The sequence below is a fragment of the Marmota flaviventris genome, chromosome 6 (assembly GCF_047511675.1).
Source record: "Marmota flaviventris isolate mMarFla1 chromosome 6, mMarFla1.hap1, whole genome shotgun sequence".
NCBI classification, from domain to species: Eukaryota; Metazoa; Chordata; class Mammalia; order Rodentia; family Sciuridae; genus Marmota; species Marmota flaviventris.
In genome coordinates this window covers 111,223,100-111,241,141 of record NC_092503.1, presented here as the reverse complement: position 1 = coordinate 111,241,141, position 18,042 = coordinate 111,223,100, and the positions used below count along the sequence as shown (strand labels likewise).

The 18,042-nt window shown below is 37.6% G+C and overlaps 1 protein-coding gene across 5 annotated transcripts in view; it reads left to right on the top strand.

Moving 5' to 3' along the window:
* The window catches only part of Ubr2 (ubiquitin protein ligase E3 component n-recognin 2), a 140,816-nt gene extending 125,002 nt beyond the window's left edge, over positions 1 to 15,814 (top strand). For 4 of the 5 annotated variants that reach the window (XM_071613383.1, XM_027950387.2, XM_027950386.2 and 1 more), the window contains 7 exons: positions 1,324 to 1,454; positions 2,790 to 2,898; positions 6,756 to 6,812; positions 8,423 to 8,500; positions 9,722 to 9,892; positions 12,120 to 12,221; positions 13,440 to 15,814. In XM_071613383.1, the coding sequence (XP_071469484.1) occupies positions 1,324 to 1,454; positions 2,790 to 2,898; positions 6,756 to 6,812; positions 8,423 to 8,500; positions 9,722 to 9,892; positions 12,120 to 12,221; positions 13,440 to 13,581 (790 nt within the window). In that variant the 3' untranslated portion in view covers positions 13,582 to 15,814. Of the gene's footprint in view, positions 1 to 1,323; positions 1,455 to 2,789; positions 2,899 to 6,755; positions 6,813 to 8,422; positions 8,501 to 9,690; positions 9,893 to 12,119; positions 12,222 to 13,439 lie in introns of those variants that run through there. The other variant, XM_071613384.1, reaches the window with a different exon arrangement.
* Positions 15,815 to 18,042: the final 2,228 nt, after the last annotated feature.

The window sequence follows — 18,042 nt, the reverse complement described above, 5'->3', positions numbered from 1 at the left end:
TTAACATGTTTTAAAAGAGAATAGAGACTACTGCAGTGGCATACACCTGCAAACCCAGTGGCTTAGGAGATTGAGGTAAAAGGACTAAAAATTCAAGGCCAGCCTCACAATGTAGTGAGATCCTTTCTCAAAGTAAAAAGGGCTGGGGGTATATAGCTCAGTGGTAGAGCACTCCTGGGTTCAGTCCCCAGTACCATACACACACACATACACACACACACACACCAAAAAAAAAGAAAAAAAAAAAAAACAAGAAGAAGAAAAAAGAAAAAGACAGGAGTACAATCTCTAGCACTATGGGTATACTTATATAATTAGAAATATCTTAGAAAAGGGTAATCGTATATAGTGCTTCCCACATTTATTTGTCTGTGGAGCCCTTCATTTTCCCGGAGGATCTCACGCACAGAGTGCTGGATAGATGTATTTTGGAGAGGTACTTTTCTAAAACACACATGATCACATTGGGAATTTGAATGCATATTTAACTAGCTTGGTAGGGTTTTTTTAAGGTAATATTCAGCAGTAGCAGGAATGATGTGAAATTATTAAAACATCACATGATGTTGGAGTTACTGTGATTTGGTGCAACAGTTTCACTTAGCTTTTAACTCTGTATGTCAAGAACCTAGGGCGGGATATAGCTCAGTTGGTAGAGTGCTTGCCTAGCCTGCCCAAGGCCCTGGGTTCAATCCCCAGCACCACAAAAACAAACAGTGAGAACCTATAAAATGTTTGTTCTTTGACTACAGTGTCTCGTTTCTGAGTATCTACACTAACAAAATAATCCAACATATAGAAAAGTCTATAAGTATATAAAGACATATATTTTAATACTATTTACATTAGCCAAGAATTGAAAATAATCTAAATGGTTGCATATGGAGGAATAGTTTGGTGTAGGTTATGGTTAATGCATTTCAAAATATTACCAATGTAAAAAAAATATTGCCAATGTATTAAAATTATGGCATGTAGTGTTCTGGAAAGCATGTTAATCTTAAATTTCATATGTTACATTTATAATTGTATGAGACAAATTCGTATGAAAATAGTTTGCTGGCATGATACCTACTGGTAGAAGATGCTGGAATAGTTGATGGTTTTTCAATTTCCAGACTTTTTTTATGTGGCTATGTTACTTTTGTAAATTTTCGTAGCAGCATTGGAGGCTACATAACTAGTTGGCATCCTGTCATAGTCAAAGTTACTACTACAAGCCTGTTAAGCCACTCCTAAGCATATATGTTCTGTTTTCACACTGTGCTTTAACTAGAATGATCTTTTCTTACTAGATTTCCTAATAATCATTTTCTGTTGTAGTGCCTTGAAAGAAATACCTTCTGGCTGGCATCTGTGGAAGAGCATCAGAGCTGGGATCATGCCTTTTCTGAAGTGCTCTGCGTTGTTTTTTCATTACCTAAATGGAGTTCCATCCCCACCTGACATTCAAGGTAATGTCTCATTTCTTTTCAAATGTAGGAAATATTTGTACTCTTTTCACAGTTTAGAATAAAGCTGACCATGCCTGTAATCCCAGCGGCTTGGGAGGCTGAGATAGGAGGATTGCAAATTCAAAACCAGCCTTAGCAATGGTGAGGTGCTTAGCAACTCAGTGAGACCCTATCTATGTTCTTGTCTACTTTTTATTTGAATCTCATTAAATGTACTTTTAAACTTCTGTGTAAATATTTTTGCATTTGCAAGCACTCCCATAAAGACTGTAGTTCTCCTTTCAGGTATTAAATTGTTTGATTGTGTGGTTCAAAACTGTGTTCCTCAGATTTTAAAAAGTGAAACAATTTTATGTGGTTTTTAATTTGAAATGTATGGCATTAAAATTCAAAATACCATTACTGCACATAAATTTGATTTTAAGGTGGGAATTCATTTGCTCTTTCAGTTGTTTTCTATGTTCTCTTTTAATTTATTTAATAAAAGTAGTATAAATGTTCATGTAACTGTGCTCTGATAGTACCTGGCACTGGTCATAGGATGCCTGCATGTAACTGTCTAAAGGTTTTTTGACAGGCGTCTCTATTCTTTCAGTTGCCCAGGCACCATTTAGAATAATCCAAAATATTTATTTATGATTAGAGTTAGTATTTAAGGTCATCTCTCATGATACAATCACTTTAATTTTAAATTTTTTTCTAATTTTTTAATTCTATTTAGATATACAACATGAGAATGTGCTTTGACATATGATACATATACATGGAGTATAACTTATTCTAGTTAGGATCCCATTTTTGTGGTTGAACATGATGTGGAGTTGCACTGGTTGTTCATTCATATATGGGCATGGGAAAGTTATGTCCCATTTATACTATTTCCACACCCTTCCCTTCATTCCTCTTTGTCTAATCCAGTGAACTTCTATTCTTCCCTGCCCTTATTCTGTGTTAGCATCTGCCTAATAAAATCACTTTATATTTCTGTACTACTATAAACTTTTCCAGAACACCATACGTTATTTTTGTCATTTAAGGTTTACAGTAACCCTCTGAAGTAGATTGTGCGACTGCACTGTTTTCCAAATGTTTTATATAGCTGCTATGCCAGGAAATTGTGACCAGTCTTTGTAGGCGTCACCTGATTCTACTGTTCATTGCATCGTTTTCCATAAATCCCTTCCATGTGCCATTCTGTTAACCTACCAGTTCTATACCTAACAAATATGAACTCTCAGATTTTACTTTTTTTAATTTTTTTATTTAAAGCTCTGCTGTTGCTTATTCCCATGCAGAATGTTGTTTTATGATTATTCTTTTCTTCTACATTTGCAGTTTCTGGACTAAGCCATTTTGAACATTTATGTAACTACCTTTCCCTACCAACCAATCTCATTTGCCTTTTTCAAGAAAATAATGAGATAATGAATTCACTGATTGAAAGGTAATGATTATACATGATGCTTTTCTTCATTATATTAAATAGTTATATGAAACAAACTAATTTTTCACATATATGGCAAAATTCTCAAATAGTGAGCCAATAAAATTCAACACATAAAATTTGTACTATAAGATTTAGTACTTTTTTATGCTGGGCATGGTGGTGCACACTTGTAATCCCAGCAGCTCAGGAGGATGAGTGGGAGGATATAAGTTCAAAGCCAGCCTCAGCAAAAGCAAGGCACTAAGCAACTCAATGAGAGCCTGTGTCTAAATAAAATATAAAGAAGGGCTGGGGATGTGGCTCAGTAGTTAAGTGCCTCTGAGTTCAATTAGTACATTTTAGCTAAGTATTTGACTTTTAAAAAGGATAAGGTTTTTGCCAGGATAATGAATAAACATAAACAGATTTGCATGGAAAGGGAGTCATGGTAGGAATGCTTTTTTTATTTTGAGACAGGCTCTCATTGAGCTGCTGAGACTGCCCTTAAAAATGTGATCCTCCAGGGATAGGATTGTGGCTCAGCAGTAGAGTACTCACCTAGCACATGCAAGGCCCTGGGTTAGATCCTTAGCACCACATAAAAATAAATAAATAAAATAAAGGTATTGTGTCCAACTACAACTAAAAAATAAATATTAAAAAAAAATGTGATCCTCATGCTGTAGCCTCCGAGGATCACAAACATGCACCATTAGGCCCAGCTTGAAATGCTTATTTCATTATGTGAATTTATTTGTTAAGGACTCTGTTCCATAGATTTTTAAAGCTAAAAGAAACATTAAGGATTGTCTTCTAGTCCAGATTCTCACTTTGTGTTTGAAAACATTGAAGTCTAGAGGAATTGACCTATGAATCCCGTGAAATTAGTGACTGAGTTAAGATATATGGCTATTCTACCCACAAAATGTGTAAATCATAAATCTGATAAGAATGAATAGCCATGCTGGGTGTGGTGGCACATGCCTATAATCCCAACAGCCTGATAGGATGAGGCAGGAGGATAGCTGTACTGTCCCAAACCCTTTCCTCTCTCCTCCCTGCCTAGGGAACAGCTGTGCGGGTGGCTGGCGCCTCTTACCTTTAGCCTGGATTTCCACTCACACTGAGGGACAGTCCACAGCCCGCCCGCCCTCCTCCTTCCTTTGGATTCCTCAGCCTCCCAGAGACCAGTCCAAGTCACCTTAGACATGCTCCTGGTTCTGGTAGGCTGAGTCAGGAGGATAGCAAGTTCAAAGCCAGCCTCAGCAAATAAGTAAGGCACTAAGCAATCAGCAAGACCCTGTCTTTAATAAAATGCTAAATAGGGCTGGGGATATAGCTCAGTGGTTGAGTGTCCCTGAGTTCAATCCCCAGTACCGCCCCCTCTCCCCCCCCCCCCAAAAAAAAAAGAAAAAAAGAATTAATAGCCAGAACTCCTACAATTGAACATTATTTAAAAATAATAATTCGGGCTGGGGTTGTAGCTCAGTGGTAGAACACTTACCTAGCATATGCAAGGCACTGGGTTCAATCCTCAGTACCACATAAAAATAAATAACTAAAATAAAGGTATGAGCTGGGGTTGTGGCTCAGTGGCACAGCACTTGCCTAGCATGTGTGAGGCACTGGGTTCGATTCTCAGCACTGTATATCAATAAATAAAATAAAGGTCCGGGCTGGGGATGTGGCTCAAGCGGTAGCGCGCTCGCCTGGCATGCGTGTGGCCCGGGTTCGATCCTCAGCACCACATACAAACAAAGATGTTGTGTCCGCCGAAAACTAAGAAAAATAAATATTAAAAAAAAAAAATTCTCTCTCTCTCTCTCTTAAAAATAAATAAATAAATAAATGTCCATTGACAACTTTAAAAATATTAAAAAAGAGAGAGATCATTTTTTTAAATAAATAAATAAAGGTATTGTGTCCAACTACAACTGAAAAAATTATTTTAAAAAGAATATTTTATTTTTTTAAATGGGCAAAACACATAGGTATTTTTCCAAATCAGATACACAAGTGGCCAATAAGCATATGAAAAGATACACTTAGTCATTGTAGAAATACAAATCAGGAGCACAGTAAGATGCCACTTTATGTCCATTAGAATAGTGTTTTTTTTTGGGCTGGGGATGTGGCTTAAGCGGTAGCGCGCTTGCCTGGCATGCGTGCGGCCGGGGTTCGATCCTCAGCACCACATACAAACAAAGATGTTGTGTCTGCTGAAAACTAAAAAATAAATATTAAAAAAAAAAGAATAGTGGTTTTGTTCTTTTTTATGAAGAGAAAATAAGTGTTGGCAAGGATGTGGAAAATTTGGGATCCTTGTGCATTACTGGTAGGAACAGAAAGTGATAGGGCCACTATGGAAAGTAATATAGCAATTTCTTAGAAAGTTAAAACAGAATTGCCTACCATCCAGCAATTCCACCCAAAGGTGTTTATTGAAGAAGAGTTGAACTCAGGCACTCAAATAGGTACCTTCACATCCGTGTTCATAACAGCATTATTTATCATCACCAAAAAGTAGAAACAACCCAATGTTCATCAACAGATGAATAGATAAACAAAATGTGATGGACACATACACAGAGGAATGTTATGGTTGAACCTAGAGGATACACTATGCTAGGTGAAGTAAACCTGTCACAAAAGGACAAATTTGATGATTCCATTTTAATGAAGTACTTAGAATAGTCAAAGTCATGAGATAGCAAAATGGGGATTTCCAAGAGTTAGGGAAATGTTTAATGGGCAGAGTTTAATTTGGAAAGATGAAAATGTTCTGGAGGTACATGTTGGTAGTTGCACAATGGTATAAATGTGCTTAATGCCACAGAACTGGTACATTTTAAAGTAGTTATTGCAGGTTCAAGCAGCCTTGGCAACTAAGCAAGATCCTATCTCAAAAAATTTTTTTAAAAGACTGGGGTTGTAGTTCAGGGCACTCCTGATAGAATACTTAAAAATATATATATGTGTGTGTGTGTGTGTGTGTAAATCTTATTTATAATCTTATGTATGTTTTACTACAATAAAAAATGTTTAATATAGGTCTTGTAGATTCAGATAATATTATTTTGTCATTATTTAAACTGGTTTTTCTAGAATGTCCATATTAGTGGGGTAATTAAAAGGGCTGCAAATGTAGCTCAGTTGTAAAGCACTTGCCTAGCATGTGCAAGCCCTAGGTTTGATCACCAGTACCACCAAACATACAACAACAAAAAAGGTATATAGTGCAAATTTCAATATATTAACCATTCTTGCTTTTAAAAAATATTCTTCTGATTTTAAAAAGTTGGAGGCAAAATGGGATATTTCTCTAGGCTTCTTTCTTTTATTGCAGTTTTTCTTTTTTTTTTTTTTTTTTTAATTTTTAAGTTGTAGATGGATACACTCTTTATTTATATTTATTTTTATGTGGTGCTGAGGATTGAACCCAGTGCCTCATGTGTGTGAGGCAGGCATACTACCACTGAGCTACAACCCCAGTCCTTATTGCAGTTTTTCTATTGATTCTTTTTATTATACATGACAGTAGAATCCATTATAATATAATTATGTAAGCATGGAATATTTCTTATTCCAGGCTTATTTTGATGAACTAAATATATTATGTAAAGATAATTTTCCTGGGCTGGGGATGTGGCTCAAGCGGTAGCGCGCTCGCCTGGCATGCATGCGGCCCGGGTTCGATCCTCAGCATCACATACAGACAAAGATGTTGTGTCCGCCGAAAACTAAAAAATAAATATTAAAAAAAAAATTTAAAAAAAAGATAATTTTCCTTTTATTGGCTATAAAAGAAGGAAAATTCTAGTTCTAACCCTTTAAATTTTTTTGTTTTGTTTTGTTTTTCCCTATTTACATTATAGTTGGTGTCATAACAGTGAAGTTAAGAGATATCTAGCAAGTGAAAGAGATGCAATAAGGTAAGTTAAAGATGACCAAAGACTTGACTGGGATGGATGGTAGGGAAGACATGCAGGGTGTATTATATTTTTTCAAAACTGATTTCCCATAACTTTAGTGATTCTAAGAAGTAGAGTATCCTGCATTCATACTTCCTTCTAAATCTAATGATGAGAGTTTATTAAATGCAGAAATAAGAACATAAATATACTTATTATTCTAGATGAAAAAGAAGATAGCAGGATTATTATTTTGGAATATTCACTTTAAAATGTAGGTCCTCTTTTAGGTTCTTCTTAGCTGTATTTTTGTGTATCTTTTATTGTGGAAAATTTTAAACTATCTCAAAGTATAAAGAATAGTATAATGAGGGAAAAAAAGATTTGGGACATTTTAACTTTAAATAAATATTTAACTATCAAATGAAAAAGGAAATAAAAAGAATAGTATAATGAGGCTCCATCCACATGCTTGGCATCTACCTTCAATAACTCAAATCATGGCCATTTTTATTTTTGTCTTTAATTCATTCCTTTTTGCATTAATTCTGTTTGATTTTGTAGTAAAGTTTGCTTCTACACTTATGCCAGCTGTGCTTCATCTGTTAATATTTCCTTTGTTCTGCTTAATACATCATCCATAAAAATAAAGAGGAGTAGATTATTACTTCTATTCATTTGTTTCTACACATCCAAAAATGATAATACCATATGAAAATTTCTAGTCAAGCCATATGAAATTCAAGATTTTATAAGTCAGAAATGGTTTAATATTATCAATTTCTTATGGTTCAAACTGATAGTCAAGAAACTCTGAATATATAGACTTGAGGTATAGATATCAGAATAACCTTGGAACTTTTTTAAAAATACTGAAATAACTATCTATCAAATTTAATTTCTCTCAAATTGGAGCTCTAACATTTAATTCCCTAGAACTCCACCAGATGATTCTGGTTGGATTAAGAACTACTGTCTGTAAAGTAATTTCTCTTCAGTTGAAGTTCACTCCTTGTCTTTGCAGTAGATAAAGTAGTGAACAGTTACACCATGCTGGGCGGACATGTATGTGTGCACATGGAAGCTTCTCATACTGGGAGTGGACCCTCAAATACCGGTTGGATTTGGATCTGAATTTTTTTAGAATAAACTTGAAACACAGAATCAACATAGCTTGGTATCTCTAAAGAAAACGTGTTTGCTCTTCTGTTGCTTCCTGTGTTCCACTCATTTCAGCTTAACATCACCATTAATAAGGATACCCTTCCTGCATTCAGTATCCTAAGTTTGGTGATTGGGCTGTCCATTACTGTATTGTTTAGGTAGAAGCTGAGAATGAATATCTTCATCTGCCCCTATCCTCCTTTCTACAGCTACCTTTTTGCTTAAGTGGTACAGATACTAAGTACCATTGCTGCTGTTCTGAGCACTACAAGTAAAAAAATGTGAACCCTAAGACACTGTGTCATGAATACATCTTTGGTTTCTTACTCTGGCCTATACCACTATGATGACATGTGATTACTCAGATTTAGTCTTCCTTGATTTGTTTTAACTAAGTTAAGAGTTATATTGTCATTATAATGTGACCTTTTATTAATTGATTTTTAAAATTTGTGTGTTTACTTTAGCTATCCAAGAGAATCTAACAAATTAATAGACCTTCCAGAGGATTACAGCAGCCTCATAAATCAAGCATCCAATTTCTCGTAAGTTTTGGTACTAGAACATAAAGCATTCCCTATCACTGGAAAAATTTACCTTTCTAGAAAGAATTTGAGGGATTGGTTGTTCTTTGTTTTGTTTGGGTAAGAAAATCATAACATCAGAAATACTTTATATTACCTAATTTATAAAAGCACCATTCTCTACCATATTTCAGAATAAGATACAGGATATGGGGTGGTAGGGGGCAAGTTTGATTCACAAAAGATTATCAAATAATTGCACTCCAAAGTAATAAGAGCCCTCATAATTCTTAATATATTATGAAATATTGGACATATAAGCAACTTGAAGAATCCAATAATATAAAAAAATTAAACATGTTTCAAGCTTTATTAAAATGGCATTGTACTGGGGCTGGGGTTGTGGCTTAGTGGTAGAATGCTTGCCTAGCATTTATAAGGCACTTGGTTTGAATCTCAGCACCATAAATAAATGAATGACTAAATAAATAACCATCAACAACTAATTAAAAATTTTTTTTTAAACTTTAAAGTGGCTGAGGTTGTGGCTCAGCGGTAGAGTGTTTTCCTAGTACGTGCGGGGCACTGGGTTTGATCCTCAGCACCACATAAAAATAAAATAAAGGTATAGTGTCCAACTACAACTAAAAAAATAGTTTTTAAAAAAAATTTAAAATGGGCTGGGAATGTGGCTCAAGCAGTAGCGCGCTCGCCTGGCATGCGTGCAGCCCGGGTTCGATCCTCAGCACCACATACAAAACAAAGATGTTGTGTCTGCCAATAACTAAAAAATAAATATGAAAATTCTCCCTCTCTCACTCTCTCTTTTAAAAAAAAAAAATTTAAATGGCATTGTACTGTATATACTCCACATAATTTATCACTAGGCATTGTTTCTAAGATTTATCCATGTGGCATAGAACTTAAAGTCATTGCTCTTCTCTGTAGTATTTCATTACTTGACAATAGCACAATTAACTTACAATTTTCTCCTGTTGATGATTTTATTTATCCTTTCTCCGATTTTTGATTCCTTGAGTGTTTCTCATACATGACTTTTGTGTATATATACATATGATGTCCCCATTCCCTAGTCTAGGGATAATTTGATCTGGGTTACAGGATGCATCTTTGGCGCTCCACTTGATATTATAAAACATTTTTCCAGGGTGGTTTTTTTCACTATTAACTCTTTTATCACTCTTTTTCAGAACAATGACTTTCTTTTTTTCCCCTGTGGAGGTGCCCCAAATCAGGTGGTGATAAAAGCAGAGCCCCAACTCTGTGCCTTGTATGTGGAACTCTGCTGTGCTCCCAGAGCTACTGCTGCCAGACTGAGCTAGAAGGAGAGGATGTAGGAGCCTGCACAGCTCATACCTACTCCTGCGGCTCTGGTGCAGGCATCTTCCTGAGGTAAGGACCTGCCGGGGGCATTATAGCTTTTTGAGGTATTGGCATAAGAAATTACGACATTGCAGGACTGGGGATGTGACCTTGTGGTAGAGTAATTGATAACCTATCATATGTGAAGCTGTGGGTTCATTCCCCAACACTAAAACAAAACAAAACAAAAAAACAAATTAGAACATTGCAGAGAATTTCAAGACCACTGTTGTCTTATTGTTTGAGGAACATAAGGATCTCTTATGTCTCATATTTGGTTCCTGCCAACTCTTGTTAGTATTTCTCTTACTATTCCCCTCTTCCACCCTCACTCCAGATAATAGTTTTGTTCTACCTTCTTCATGCTTCTCTATGATGTGGAACTTCCAACTGTTTCTGTTTTTCTGCCCAAATCCAGTCAGAACTACTTCTTCTATTATGTCCTCATAACTTTTTGATTTTACCTCTGCTCATGCATCATAAACTGGTATATGTAGTTCTGTTCATTCAATAGCATACAACAAATACTTAGTAACTACTATATAGTGGACATGGAAAATACAGCAGTCAGGGGCTAGAGCAGTGGCTCAGAGGTAGAGCACTCGCCTAGCATGCGTAAGGCAATGGATTTGATCCTCAGTACCACATAAAAATAAAATAAAGATATTGTGTCCACCTATAACTAAAAAACAAAAATTGTAGCAGTCAGCAAAGCAGACAGATGTATCTACCCTGGGGCCAGGGGTGTAGTTCAGTGGTAGAGCATGTGCTTAGCATACACACGATCCTAGGTTTGACCCTCAGCACTTCACCAAAAAAATTTTTTTTTCCCTTATGGATCTCATTTTCTAATGAGAGAAGAATTTATAGATAGTTGATATGTTATGAAGAAAAAATATAACAGAGAGGAGCATATGAAATGCCTGCTGGGAAGTTGAAGTTTAGCTACTAGAACAAGGACAGCTCTCTAAGACTGTGACTTTTGAGTAAAGACATAAAAGGGAGGAATACCTAGTCAGGGAATAGCTAGTCGACAGTGCTGAGTGGGAACACTCCTGCCATGTTCAAGACAGGGAAACTGGTATCACTGGAGATTTGTGCACAGGAATATAATCACAGCTTGATATGTCCTAGTGACATCTCTGAAAGAGATGGAAGCCGTTTCATGGTTTGAAGCAGAGAAGAGTCATGAGTCTTAGCTCCTCTGGGGATTAGGTTTTATCCATATCTAAATCATCTTAATATCTTCTTAGGGCCCTCACAATTTCTTATACGCAGCAGATTTCAATAAATGTTTGTTGAATTGAGCTGAATTATTAACAACAACAAAGAAAAAGAAAAAAAGAAAGCAAAAGAAGCCCTAAGACAAATCTTTCCAAGGGATAAGGAGACCAATTTTTAAATAGCCAGTGGGAGAAATGTGCAAGTAATATTTTCCCTTGTGAAAGTAGTACAAAGAGTGTTGCCTTGCATCAGTGTTTGCACCCAGTTCTTTAAATGAATAATTTCCTCATCATAATGGTTAAAGGCCAGGTGCAGTGGCACACACCTTTAATCCCAGCCACTCAGGAGGCTGAGACATCAAGAGGATCGTGAGTTCAAAGCCAACCTCAGCAAGGCGCTAAGCAACTTACTGAGACCCTGTCTCTAAATATAATGCAAAATAGAGTGATCTGAGGATGTGGCTCAGTGGTTGAGTGCCCCTGAGTTCAATCCCCAGTACCAAAAAACAAACAAACAAAAAACAATATCCGTTTTATGTTTAAAAGTTTACTATCTTCTCACATTTAACAATTTTTAAAATTGTGTTATTTGATCCCTCGTTTCCTATCCCTCAGTGTCTTTATGTGGATTTGCAATACAATCTTTGTTGATTATAATACAGTCTTTGTAGCCTTATTAAAAACTCAGGCATATAACTTTCCTATGTACATATATAAATACACAACCAGTGTAACTCCACATCATGTATAACCACAAGAATGGGATCCTAATTGTAATGTTATACTCCATGTTGTATAATATGTCAGAATATACTCTACTATTATATATCTAAAAAGAAAAATAAATAAAAAATAATTTTTAAAAAAACTCAGGTAGATGGGGGTGATATTTTTTAATTATATCTTTGCTGTAGATGCTATTTCTTCTAAAACTGGATTTATTTGTTTTTTTAAAAGACCTCGTTTCACTTGGAACTGAATCCAAACCTTGGTTAGTAACATAAATGTGTAACATATGAATGATTTCTCTACAGAGTACGGGAATGTCAGGTGCTATTTTTAGCTGGCAAAACCAAAGGCTGTTTTTATTCTCCTCCTTACCTGGATGACTATGGGGAGACAGACCAGGGACTCAGGTAAGGGCCTGTCCTGGGGGGCTGGGTAGCAACTCTGGGCCTCAGGGCCTTCAGTACATGGCGAGCACCATGAAGTCAGCTTGCATACCCCAGGGTTGGATTCTGGAAGAGATGTCTATGTCATCTGTGAACTCTTTTCTAAGTAGAGGGCATCCTGGCTGCCTGGTTTATTGTTCTTCCAGCCTTGAAAATGCCATGAGAAACATCAGGATAGATAAGGGAACAGAAGAAAACATAGTGTAACTGGATTCCATCTATCATTCCAAAGCACCATTTGAATTACCACATAGCATCCACAGCAGCAGAGCACTACAGGGATGGCCCGTTCTGATTTGTTGAGCTGTGTGTAGGGGAGACCAAGGGATCTCCAGGTGATATAAGAACAGAGTTTAATTGCTAAGACATGTGCTTGTCTTATTACATAAGAATCTGAGGAACAAATATTAGAACATACAGAAAAAGATATAACATCATGTTAGGCTTATCACTCTATTCTGGTGGCTTCTAGTATATCATATAGCTTTTTAGCAAAACGCTAGCAGTTCACCAAACACTATTAAAGAACTTCTTTTAGATTATCTTTTTGGACCAAAGAAGGTAAAAATTTTAGCCCAGGTATTACCATTCAGGCTTGAGTAGCCAAAGTTAAAGGCCTGGAAACACAGGCAAGGTAATTAGAAGAGCTTGCCCAGGTGCTTGGTGCAGGGTTTGACTATATGCTACTAATGACAGTTCCTCCCACTTCTCTGAAGAGGATGGGCACCTAGGACCTGCCTTGAGGCCCTGGGCCGAGGTTAAAGCCACCAAAGCCTGTAATTTAATGGCAGGCATTAAATTAGACCTGGCAGATATTCACATTTGGCTACTATAATGAGATTGTGAATGAAAGAGAGCACTCTGGGGAACATTTTTACCACTCTAATTCTCCTTTCCCACCCTCCTCTGCCCTATTTCCCTTTTTACATGTTACCCACAAAATGGACAGTGAGTATTTTAGCCTCTCAACCCAGACCTGTGTCCCAGCCTTATCCCTCATCAGCTGCTATTAGCAAACCTTCAGAGTAAATGTGTTTGTTAACAGCTACAGTTACCTTCCAGACAGAAATTTGACCAAGGATCGAAAACCAATAACTTGTACCTTTCCCAAACCAGGAAGGATTAGATTGTATTGGGTGAATAAACAGAATGCATCCTGAGTGACACGTGTCTTCCTTCTAGACGGGGAAATCCTTTACATTTGTGCAAAGAGCGATTTCAGAAGATTCAGAAGCTCTGGCACCAACACAGTATCACAGAGGAGATTGGACATGCACAGGAAGCAAATCAGACACTGGTTGGCATTGACTGGCAACATTTATAATCACTTCATTGCCAAAAACATGAACTTGGAGTTTTGTAACCCACTTGGCTTTTCAAGAAAGAGAATAGGAAATAAGTTCAGCTGAATTTTGAAATAAATTCTTTATTTAAGCCTTCCTGCCCAGTTTTATCTTTGTAGTTTTCCAACTCCAGGGACTGATGAAAATCATCTTCCATCAGCAGATTTTCTTGCACTGTGTCTGCCCCTCAAATGCCCTGCCTTGGGTTTTAACAGCCAATGAAGAGCTTCCCTTCCCGGACTGGAGCTCAGCCTCTGTGGGAGTCTGACCGCATCAGCTATTGCCAGTGGCCTGAACCATTTCGCATATGGAATCTGGTGAACTCTGGGGCTGGTGCTTATTCGGCAGAGGCAGTCAGTGCCCATCCAGGTCATACTTCCTGGCTCCTCTAAGTGACTCAGGACTGGGACTGGGTTGGTGTTGCCCTCTGCTGACTGGACCCTACCTCTAAAAGCAACATAGTTGATTTCAAAGGCAGGATTCCCTCCTCACTGTGGACTGAGAGAAGGTTGAGGAACATGCATGCTGAAGGAGCACACAGAGAGGAGTGGTTTCCTAGTATGCTGGCTGATTTTTCACGGATATCAGAGGTTGAGGGGTTTTGTTTGTTTTTCCTATTTTTAGCTTTGAGAGTAAAACTCACTAAAAGGGCTTTTTGAAAACTGAAAGAATCTAATTTGTCAGACAGTAATTTTATCTATTCTTTTTAAGGCTAAATGGAGAGAATATATGCATCTAGAATCATACACTAGCAAAAAAAAAAAGAAAAGAAAAAAATACTCGGTGTTTTGAGTTCCCCACCCTGTCCAGCATTCTCTGGAATACTGATTTGCTGCTTACCTAGTGGCTTACTTAGTACATTCCTGGGATGCACCCAGGCTTTTTATTCCTTTTAAGTATCATTCTTACTAAGAGGTGCCTTCCTAGAATGACAGCTGCTCAGTAAAATGGCTTAGAACTCTTTTCTTTTGGGGGGGGAGGGGCGAGGGGGGTACTGGGGATTGAGCCCAGAGATACTTTACCACTGAGCCACATCCCCAGCCTTTTTTATTTTAAGACAGAGTCTTGCTAAATTTCTTAGGGCCTCACTCAATTGCTGAGGCTGGTCTTAAACTTGTTATCCTGCTGCCTCAGTCTCCTGAATTGTTGGTATTACAGGCAGGCAACACTGCATCCAGCTAGAACTCTTACATACCACACAGTTACTCACATTTGATACAAGTGTGCTGAGAGCTTGGATACATACTAAAAGTGACATGGATTTAGTGGAGGAATAGATCTTGCCTCTCTAGGGTGGGGCTAAGGAGCAAATGAATGACCAGAGGCTCTTCAATTTTATAACCAATGCAAGTAACCCTGTTACTCAGCGTTGCATCAGCAAGTTCCATTCCACTCATCTGTGCACGCTCCACAGAATTCCCGAGAGGAAGGTCAGAAATCCAGACCTGAGACTAAAGTAAGAGAAAATGCAGAAGCCACATCTCTCTCCAAAGTTGTTTGTGAAGGAACCACTTCCTTTTGAAAGGTTGGCCTTAAAATTCTTTTGCTTGCAGTTGGCCCACACAGTAAGCAAAGATTCAGCGGGAAGAAAATCCAAATTAGAATCCATCTCTCTCCTACATTTCCTGGCCTTTCTTTGATTTATACAATCTGATTGTTTGGGCTGTAAATGGCATAATTTAGGTTTCTTTTGGTCTTTGACACATGGTTTCTTTTGCTTTTAAGTTTAGCTTCTTTTTTTTTTCCCCCCCATGTGTTTACCATACTTGGACTTTAAATTATAAGACCAGGTTTCTCCCTTTAAGTGGATTATAAACATTTTCACCAAATCAACAGTGCTCCAGCTTTTCAGGCCTGACTTCATAGAAGCCTGGAGTTAGCAGAATTTGTGTCCCTGGATTCTATTCTCTGAGAAAATCAAAGAGTCTGGAAGAAGATGAATTTACATGAATTTGCAATGTGCACAACCTTTTATTTTCTGATGTTAAGTTAGTTGTCTTCCCTACTTAACAAAGCAACTTAGTTTTATTTGTTTCGCATGTTTTATGTTTATTGTAGAAATGTTAATATAACATGCTTTCCATATCAGGGAATCATATCTGTTTAATAAATTGGGTATAACTTTAATATCTGTGAACAACTTGTAAAATTTGAGATGTATCATATGTAAAAAGTTTAAAGATAACCAAATAAATGCTTTAGGTGTTGACATTACTTTGGATTGGCCTACATCTTCTTTTTGGTTTTATTTCACACATTTAAATGTCATAGCAGTGCTTCCTATATCACATTGCTGCGGAAGTGGGACTTCTGTATTAGCTTGAAATTTAAGAGGCTTATATTATTAGTGTCAACTATGGCTTCTAGTCAAGTCATTCTGACCTTCCCAGAGAAAGCTTAAGTCATTATTTCAGCCAATTAAATTTTATTTGCATTGTCAATGACAGTTTGTGACTTTTCTAGACCCATTTCAGTCCTCAAATTATTAGGACAATAAGGCACTTTGAGACCTGTCCCAGGTTTCAACTCTTGCTCATCCATATCTGGTGGTCTCCAGCTTCTTATCCTTACACACTTGCCAGACACTTTATGCTTCTGAGACATATATAGAAAGGAAATGTCTTTCTAAATATTTTTTAGCTGTAGATGGACACAATACTTTTATTTATTTATCTTTGTGCGGTGGTGAGAATCAAACCCAGGGCTTCACGCATGCTAGGCGAGCGCTCTACCACTGAGCCACAACCCCAGCCCCAGGAGGTGATATTTTTTAATCATAGGAGAGCCCTTAGATATGAGGCGTTCTGCTGTGATTTTCAGAATCCTCTTAAGAGGAAAGTGTGAAACTAAAACCTTCCCTGCCTCCTTGGTTGGTAAAGCTGCCCCAGCTACTCCCTGCCCAGTGTAGTTTTTAGTTCCAGGACTCTTCAAGCCCCCTCCGGTACACATCTTGCTCTGTCCCTACTCTTGTTTTTCCAAGCAAAGTTTATTGAAGGTATTTTACAAACAATTAAGAAATAGAACTGTTCCATCACCCAAAAAAATTCCCTGGTGCCCTTTTGTAGCCAGCTTTTCTTTATGTTCCGATTCTGGCTCCCACTAATAATCTGTCCCTCTGTGCCTTTTGTCAGATGAGATACAAATGGAATCATTGTATGTAGCTTGTTGAGTCTGTTTCTCTCACAAAGAGTCACCCATGTTCCTTTTATTTTGATTGCTGAGTACTATTTGGTTGTATAAATGTTTGTACCGTTGCCAGGTAGTGAATATTTGGTGCTTCTGGTGATTATTCACTGATTACTACTACATTTATATGTGGGTTTTTGTGTTGACTGAATTCTCATTTCCTTAAGAAAATATCTAGGAGTTGTCCCTTCTGTCATAATCCCCCACTTGACAGTGTCCTTGAGCATGCTATTCTCTGATCTCTTTAACTTGACCATCCATACTTCATCCTCTGTTTTGGAGGACAGGATAAAATGCCACCAAGAATTAAGGATTGATGTTTCCTCCCTTTTAGCCAAAACTCTGTCCACTGAGAACCAAGATGGGCATCCCTTGTCTTCTTGGACTAAGACAGTATTCCACAAATGAGGCATGTTGCCCTCCAGGGCTGATTTTCTACCCAGTAGTGGGTGAGGGGCCCTAGTTGTCTTGGTCCCTCACTGCCTCAGCTAAGATGCAAACCTGCTGGCCTAGCTTGACGGATACCCAGACAAAGAGGGGAGGGGAGCGTGTCAAACAAGAATCTAATCTTATTAACTATATTGAGGTTACACAGGGTTTTATTTGCTGGCGGCTCATCCCTGGGCTTGAAGCATTGTTGACAGAAGCTATGGGTTCTTGAGCTGGGGCTACAAATTCCAGGATACCTGGCTTCCTAAATATTCAGTATTGGAACCCATTGCCTACTAATTCCCTAAACAGTGATTTAAAAGTAAAAGTCTAGACTGGAGTTGTGGCTCAGTGGCAGAGCGCTTGCCTAGCACACATGAAGCACTGGGTTTGGCCCTCAGCACCACATAAAAATAAATAAATAAAATAAAGGTATTGTGTCCATCTTCAACTAAAAAAAAAAAAAATTTAAAGTAAAAATCCGGGGCTGGGGATGTGGCTCAAGCGGTAGCGTGCTCGCCTGGCATGCATGCGGCCCGGGTTTGATCCTCAGCACCACATACAAAGATGTTGTGTTTGCTGAAAACTAAACAATAAATATTTTAAAATAAATAAATAAATAATTGCCTTTAAGGCAAGATTAAAAAAAAAAAAAAAAGTAAAAATCCTGGGCTGGGGATAATAGCTCAATGTTAGAGCATTTGCCTTGCATGTATGAATCCCCGAATTCCATACCCAGTACTGCAAAAGAAAAAAAAAAGTAAAAATCCCAAAGTCCTGTCTTCACCTCCAACTCCACCCCAGAGCCAGGCTGACAACTTTAAAAA